Genomic DNA, 8453 nt, shown 5'->3' with positions numbered 1-8453 from the left:
TTCACATTGCCCTCTGGTGGGCTTCTGAGGACTCGACTGCTTTGCAAAGACCTCTGGCCTAGACACAGTATTTACCCTCTCTAAAAGCAAATGAACATATTAAACAAGCTGTCTTTGGTTTGACTTTAAGATTCAGACATGAATCGTTACAAAAGTCCATGTTTGGGGAGGATCTGACAGTGCTCTGGTTCCTGTCTAACAATAGGAAACGAGGCTCAGCTGCTGCTGGCTGCTTTCCACAGGATGTGGCCTGGCTGGGCAGCAGCCAAACCTGCTCGCCAACTTCAGAGCCACACAGTTAATGTTATGAAAGCTGTAGCCACACAGAACTGCTTTGTTCACTACCATATCCTATAGTAGACTGATTACCATGAGTTACAAGCCTGTAGTTTTTAAGTCTAAGTCTTATTTGATTAGTCAAAGGTTTCGATTGTGCTTTATATCTTTAGATATTACTTACTTTTTTCTACAAGATTTACTTTTCACAGTTGCTTTTACTTTAATGGGTGAAGTCCAGCCCACATTATCACTACCACTCTCTGGATCATGAGATATTGCAGAAGAGGGCATCTTTAAGTGCACTGAAATATATTTTCAAGGTTTCAAGTTTTTATTGTCAATTTCTCCACATGTACCAGACATACAGAGTAATCGAAAAGACATTTCTCACTATCCCACGGTGAGAGAAATAAAGTGCACAAGCACAACAGATGAAGACAAGACATTTCCTAACACTAAAGTAAACATTAAAGTGCACGACAGATAAAGACATTAACTAACGTTAAATAGACAATAAAATATAAGAAACTACTATGAATGCTCAGGTTTTTAATTTAGTGTCGGTGTGGAGAAAAAGAAAGAAAGAAAGAGAAAAAAAAACATAAAGACAAGAGGAAGGCCAGTAATTACAAACATACTTTTGGGAGTCTAATTATACTTACCTTGAGGGAAATTAAAATCATCTACACACCATCTATTTTCCTTTATCAAAAGAACATGTTCTGCTCATTCACCACATGCAGAGAAATTCATCAGTAAAACATAGACCTTAGAAGGCCACAAAACTTGGATTAAACTGCTGTGTAACACTATAGCAGACATGTTAGATCATTTTAGAGACATCAATGGACGTGGAAAGATTTAACAGTTAGGTATTAAACCATATTAACTCAGGGCCTGAACAACATACTCCACAGCTCACATGTATGCACATGTGCACAGACTGGTCTGGATTCACTGAACTTGCGTGACCCACATACAGTACAGTACGTTTACCATTTATCGCTTCCAGACAAGACAGCAAACAACGGCCACATTGTGATGTGGTGGAAGACTGCCCTGTATGTCAACATTAAAGCCATGCAGCCGTTCTCTCTGAAGAAAAACACGATGTAAAAATAAGAAAGAAACCCTCTGGACCTTTGCAGACTATTATTTTGTGTTCATGGGTCGGGGGGAGAGAGAGGATGAGTCACGGCGACTTAGAGAAGTGGCAACGCAAGTACAGATGTGTGGGAAACACTGGCTTACACACAGTTCTGGTATTTCCTCTGATTTTAATCGTCTACTGTGGGAGCGATATCTTGAATTATCTTTGTTTTTTTTCCAGGGAAAACGTGATTTAACTCTAGCTTTTTCTCCCATTTCCATCCAGCTACATTGAGTGGAAGAAGTATGAAAACTGACAAACTGATCATTTGGTAACCAGGGTCATGAGATGAGAAACAATAATTAGTGGATGAACTGAAACACACTTTGGGTCATATGTGACGTATAAATTAGGACAACGAGGCAAGAGTCTTTGTAGGTTAAATATTTATCATTATACTATAAAGACAACATTGAAAAATAAATTGTGTAAGAACATTTTTAGGAAATGCAGATTGTTTAACAAGATGCTTACTGCACTTAAATGCTCCCACATAATTCAGAGAGGGCAAACTTTTAAGTCATATTTCATCAGGTTACAGTTACCAGAGGTTTGCACTGTAATCATCATGTAAAAAGCAGCCCCCTGTGCAATTACCCTGGAGCATTAATCGACAATAGAAACCTTTAGTGATTATTACAGATTAAATTGATGGAATCTGCAAGAGAAAACACAAGCTTTCATTGTCACATCTCCTGTACACTATGTGATACCTCAAAAACACAAACTCCTGACTGAACTTTCTCTGTGTTTCACTTCATCTGGCTACAGAAGCCAAAGGTTTCATCTGTAGCCGTCACCAAGAAACACTGAGAGGTGAGTTCAAGATCAGAGATTGATGGTAAGATACATTTTCCTGGAGTAGAGGAGAGCATGAAGGCAATATCAGTGAAAGCTTGGACGGTTATACATGTTATATGATTTACCAGATGCCAGAGAACAGCTATTGAACTACATGTAGATGTTGCAGTGTATTCATTTGAGTCTGATTACAAAAAATATATATATCATCAGTATATGTATATATCAGTAATATATGCTGGTTACAATGTTGACACATTTGGAGACCCCTCAACACTGGTTGAGACTGATGGCTAATACATGACTGGACAACCTCCTTATTTCATCTTCTCCAGGAACGAACGCACCTCCTGTGGATCGTAGCCCCAAGGCCCCTCCAATCCCTAGGAAACACAGAGTGTGGACTGTTAATGACACGTTACAAAACACTTTAAATAAAGCCACCATGCTTTCATTGGCATCAGAAAGAACATACCAACAAAAGACGTGAGAGACATGTCTTTGTTATCTAATTCTACATGTCTTGCAGGGCAGACATCAGCCTGGCTCCGTGCCAAGAAACAAGTTTTGTTTCTTTCACTGCTCCTTCTCACGCAATCGCATGATAACAGATAGGGTAGGGACCTTTACACCCATAATGCTGGTATTACTTCTAATCACGCGATTGCCTAAGAGGAGCCAATCAAGATCACATAACATAAAATAGAGTACCATATAAAATGTTCTCACCTTGTAGACAACTTTCCCAGCCTGCAGCACGTAAAGCCTCTCAGGCATGGCGCCGTACTTTATGGCGGCACCATCACTCATTTCATCCACAACCACTGGGCACAGGGGCTCCTTCTGAACCAAGATCTGTGCTGCAGACAGCCTGTCCTCCAGGCTCTGGTGCTTGTTGATATCAAAGTTACTGGTAAAGGCCCAACCATCTGATACAGAGATAAAGAATACAGCAGGACATAGAAGGAGCATTTAGCAAATCCTGCATAGTAGTGGTTACATAAGTGCGTTACAGCGTCACGGGTTAATTGAGCACAGACTATGGTACAGCCTGATCTGTAGGCACATAGCTACTTCTCAGAGACTTGAAGGGCTTTTCTATAGTGACTTTCAATATGTTGTTGTTTTTTTTAACTCAACATTAGACTGTTAGACTTGATACAATATAGTAACATAAGTCAAACCAAGACTTACAGAACAATTTTATTATTTAACCTCTCAAGTGATGTATTCATGCAAGAATAAACATTTAAAACTATTTAACTGCAGGGATTTTCATTCAGGATGCAAAGTGGTGAAGATCACTGGGGGAAAAAAAGATTTTACTTAAAAAATTAAGTACTTTTTAAGGTGCACATCCATCTTCAAAACTTTTAAAGAGTTTATCTTTTGTCAAATATTTCAGGAAAGTGCTTTCTTTCTTGCTTGACCTTCCACTTGTAGATTCTGGATGCATGTTATGGTTTTAATGACTTCAACCTGGCAACTTTCACTCACCTGTTGAATGCGCTTCCGCGATGTAGACCACAAGAAAGTCAACTACATCACTGAAATCCCTGACGAGTTGCTTGAACTCCTCAAGTTTGAAGATAAACGGGGGTCAGGTGCAACTTCCAAAACTCAGCACCAGCGGCCTGTTGCCTGCAGAGAAAAATAAAACAGCTCAATATCTAGGAGCAGAGAGAGATATATACAACATGAGCCTCATAACTCACCGTTTAAGTACTTGCAGATGTTCGTTTTCTCCCCCTTCATGGTGACCACAGGTGAGTCCGGAGCTTCTCCTCCCACAAAAGCCTCTTGTCCGAGAGACATCCACAAGTGACGAGAGCAGGTTTTGATGGCCTCTAACGAGCCAAATGTCAGACCCCAATCTTCAAACTTAAAGTTGGGATTCTGGGTCATGGAGACCCTTTCACCTATTTTGAGGACTATCTTCTTGGCGAGGCTTGGACAAATTATGCGCAGGATCTGGATTATGAGACTGCTTCCTACCATAAAGCAAAATATGCCTGCTACCGACCAATAGACCATCAGTTTTTGCACAAACATGCTTGCTGCTTGATGATGGAGTCCAGCTTTCACGCTGTCGCTCCCCAAACTGCCCTCTGAGTGTTGAAGTTGTCGCTTAAACGCCCACCCGGCTGGAGTTTGAGAAAAGCTGCGTTCAAAGGCCTCTTTCCGAGCTCGTATTTCCTAGAACTCAAATGGCAAACACTTTGTTGGAGCACTGAAGTTGCTTTGCAAAGTCGGGCTTGGTTCCGTTTCCCTTGAAACGTCTCCTCGTTTATTTTTCTACGCCCTTCCCCCCCTTTTTAATCCTTAAACTGATGTTAACATCTCCATTTTTACCTCTTACCTCCCCGAAGTTATGTCAGGTTACTCAAGGTCCCCCGAACCACACAGCACCCTGAACGCTGCTGTGCGGTTCGGTCAGGTAACAGTTAATACTAATGTTTCCAAGAAAAACTTAGGAGGAAAAGTCCGAAAGTATTTTTCTGTATCTGTTAAACTGCTTCTCCAGAGGTATTTAAAAATATTTTCCCAGGTTTAAAACAATTTAATCCAATTTTTCTACAGACTCTGGGTCCAGACGCCACTAGCTAGAACAAGAGTGGGCTAGCTAACATAGCATCAGTGTTTATTTATTTGTTTATTTATTTATTTATATCTCTCACCTGATTATTTTCTAGCCAAACGACTGGATATCTCTACCACTGATAATATTTCGAGTCTACAAGAGATTTACAGCCTACCTGAAAGAGGCAGAGGAACTACAAAGCAAACTGACTATGAACATTTAGCTAGCTTAGCTATACGATTTTACCTGCCCTAAACCGAAGCTAACCGGAGCTAGTTTGTTAGCAAACAACTGTTTAGCCACTTACTATTAATTTAACCCCATATGGAGACATGGAGCATCATTGGCATCCCTCTTCAGTGTCGTTTCTCGCCTCGTATGTAAGTAACTTCAATTAAGTGTAATTTAAGCTCTGCATTTTGGTCTACGACCACCTGAAATATGTGTGAGGACTTGCTATATATAACGTTAGGTCATATGTTTGTTCACCACTGAATCAATGTTAACCTCTCTACTATTTTGCCTGGCTGCTGCTGCTATCTACACGTCCACACTGTAATATTTTGAACCCATCAGTGCTGTTTGGGATAACAATACCAAATTTAGTCAAACAGCAGCTGTGTTAGTCTGGCCAATTTGTTATTATCAGTTCAAGGTTGTTTGAGATTGATAAAGGCCGTCTTCTAAAATAATGCTGCTTCCATTCGGGCACCTCAAGAGCATCCTTTGATGCAGCTGTGCTGTGTGTTTGTGTTGAGAGCCCCGTTTGTAAAAAGCAGCCCCCTGTACAATTACCCTGGAGCATTAATCAACAATAGAAACCTTTATTGATTAATACAGGTAAATTGCTGTTATAATCAAAGACAACCAAACCTGCAAGAAAAAAACACGAGCTTTCACTGTCACATCTCCTGTACATTACGCGATACCTCAAAAGCACAAAAACTCCTGACTGAACTTTCTCTGTGTTTCACTTCATCTGGCTACAGAAGCCAAAGGTTTTATCTGTAGCCGTCACCAAGAAACACTGAGGTGAGTTCAAGATCAGAGATTGATGGTGAGATACATTTTCCTGGAGTACAGGAGAGCATGAAGGCACTATCAGTGAAAGCTTGGACGGTTATACATGTTATATGATTTAACAGATGCCAGAGAACAGCTATTGAACTACATGTAGATGTTGGCTAATACATGACTGGACAACCTCCTTATTTCATCTTCTCCAGGAACGAACGCACCTCCTGTGGATCGTAGCCCCAAGGCCCCTCCAATCCCTAGGAAACACAGAGTGTGGACTGTTAATGACACATTACAAAACACTTTAAATAAAGCCACCATGCTTTCATTGGAATCAGAAAGAACATACCAACAAAAGACGTGAGAGACATGTCTTTGTTGCCTTGAGTGTTGTTTCTTTCACTGCTCCTTCTCACGCAGTCGCATGATAACAGATAGGGTAGGGACCTTTACACCCATAAGGCTGGTATTACTTCTAATCACGCGATTGCATAAGAGGAGCCAATCAAGATCACATAACATAAAATAGAGTACCATATAAAATGTTCTCACCTTGTAGACAACTTTCCCAGCCTGCAGCACGTAAAGCCTCTCAGGCATGGCGCCGTACTTTATGGCGGCACCATCACTCATTTCATCCACAACCACTGGGCACAGGGGCTCCTTCTGAACCAAGATCTGTGCTGCAGACAGCCTGTCCTCCAGGCTCTGGTGCTTGTTGATATCAAAGTTGCCGGTAAAGGCCCAACCATCTGATACAGAGATAAAGAATACAGCAGGACATAGAAGGAGCATTTAGCAAATCCTGCATAGTAGTGGTTACATAAGTGCGTTACAGCGTCACGGGTTAATTGAGCGCAGACTATGGTACAGCCTGATCTGTAGGCACATAGCTACTTCTCAGGGACTTGGAGAGCTTTTCTACAATGACTTTCAATATTTTGTTGTTTTTAAACTCAACATTAGACTGTTAGACTTGATAAAATATAGTAACATAAGTCAAACCAGACTTACAGAACGACTTTATTGTTTAACCTCTCAACTGATGTATTCATGCAAGAATAAACATTGTTCAGACATCACCTCGACCCCGCATAGCATGAAACCCCCCCAAAAAAAACAAACAAAAAAAAACCAAAAACGTATATGCACTTGAATGTTCTTACCCTTAGCACTCAAATCATAGCACTTGTGTACTTAAGGTATCATTGATAATCATTCTTACTTTATCGACGGTGATAAGTTGTGGTTTCTTTCTTGTGACAAATGTACATATTGTAAGTCTGTTTGGACAAAAGCATCTGCTAAATGCCCTAAATATAAATGTAAATGTTTTAAACTATTTAACTGCAGGGATTTTCGTTCAGGATGCAAAGTGGTGAAGATCATTGATAAATCAGAATCAGAGTAAAAATCTGAAATACTGTATTGATCCTCCAGGGGGAAATATGGTGAAATCAGCAGCCAAAAAAAAAAAAGGATTATACTTTGTGTTTGAGGGTAAATAAATTTAGTACTTTTCTAACTGCACATCCATCTTCAAAACTTTTAAAGAGTTTATCTTTTGTCAAGTATTTCAGGAAAGTGCTTTCTTTCTTGCTTGACCTTCCACTTGTAGATTCTGGATGCATGTTATGGTTTTATTGACTTCAACCTGGCAACTTTCACTCACCTGTTGAATGCGCTTCCGCGATGTAGACCACAAGAAAGTCAGCTACATCACTGAAATCCCTGACGAGTTGCTTGAACTCCTCAAGTTTTAAGATAAATGGGGGTCAGGTGCAACTTCCAAAACTCAGCACCAGCGGCCTGTTGCCTGCAGAGAAAAATAAAACAGCTCAATATCTAGGAGCAGAGAGATATATATACAACATGAGCCTCATAACTCACCGTTTAAGTACTTGCAGATGTTCGTTTTCTCCCCCTTCATGGTGACCACAGGTGAGTCCGGAGCTTTTCCTCCCACAAAAGCCTCTTGTCCAAGACCCATCCACATAACACGGAAAGCGGTTTTGATGGACTCTTTCGTGCCAAATGTCAGACCCCAATCTTCAAACTTAAAGTTGGGATTCTGGGTCATGGTGATCCTTTCACCCATCTTGAGGGCTATCTTCTTGGCGAGGCTTGGACTAATGAAGTGCATGATCTGAAATATGAGACCGATTCCTATCCTAAAGCAAAACATGCCTGCTACCGACCAATAGACCATCAGTTTTTGCAAAAACATGCTTGCTCCTTGGTGGTGGAGTCCAGCTTTCACGCTGTCGCTCCCAAAACTGCCACCTGAGTGTTGAAGTTATCGCTTAAACGCCCACCCGGCTCGACTTTGATAACAGCTGCGTTCAAAGGCCTCTTTCTGAGCTCGTATTTCCTAGAACTCAAATGGCAAATACTTTGTTGGAGCACTGCTGCTATCTACGCTTCCACACTCTAATATGTTGTTGGACCGCCTTTAACTTTGATTATGGCAGGCATCCGCTGTGGCATCGTTTTGATAAGCTCATGCAATGTCACAACATTTATTTCGGTCCAGAGTTGCATACATTTTTCGCCAAGATCTTGTATTGATGATGGGAGAGTTGGGTCGCTGCTTAAAGTCTTCTCCAGCACATCCCAAAGATTCTC

General features: G+C 40.9%; 2 protein-coding genes across 2 annotated transcripts; both read right to left on the bottom strand.

The window, feature by feature from the left end:
• Positions 1 to 1800: 1800 nt before the first annotated feature.
• LOC141005220 (type I iodothyronine deiodinase-like) lies at positions 1801 to 4441 on the bottom strand. Its single transcript, XM_073477021.1, has 4 exons — positions 3946 to 4441; positions 3728 to 3871; positions 2960 to 3159; positions 1801 to 2613 (listed from the first exon to the last, which is right to left on the bottom strand). The coding sequence occupies exons 1-4, from the start codon at positions 4280 to 4282 to the stop codon at positions 2548 to 2550; spliced, it is 747 nt and encodes a 248-aa protein (XP_073333122.1). The 5' UTR covers positions 4283 to 4441; the 3' UTR covers positions 1801 to 2547.
• A 1174-nt stretch (positions 4442 to 5615) lies between these two features.
• On the bottom strand, positions 5616 to 8075 carry dio1 (iodothyronine deiodinase 1). Its single transcript, XM_073477022.1, has 4 exons — positions 7719 to 8075; positions 7501 to 7644; positions 6381 to 6580; positions 5616 to 6085 (listed from the first exon to the last, which is right to left on the bottom strand). Exons 1-4 carry the CDS (start codon positions 8053 to 8055, stop codon positions 6020 to 6022), a joined length of 747 nt encoding a protein of 248 aa, XP_073333123.1. The 5' UTR covers positions 8056 to 8075; the 3' UTR covers positions 5616 to 6019.
• Positions 8076 to 8453: the final 378 nt, after the last annotated feature.

The sequence above is a fragment of the Pagrus major genome, chromosome 11 (genome assembly GCF_040436345.1).
Source record: "Pagrus major chromosome 11, Pma_NU_1.0".
Classification (NCBI taxonomy): domain Eukaryota; kingdom Metazoa; phylum Chordata; class Actinopteri; order Spariformes; family Sparidae; genus Pagrus; species Pagrus major.
This window is presented reverse-complemented; position numbering and strand designations above follow the sequence as displayed.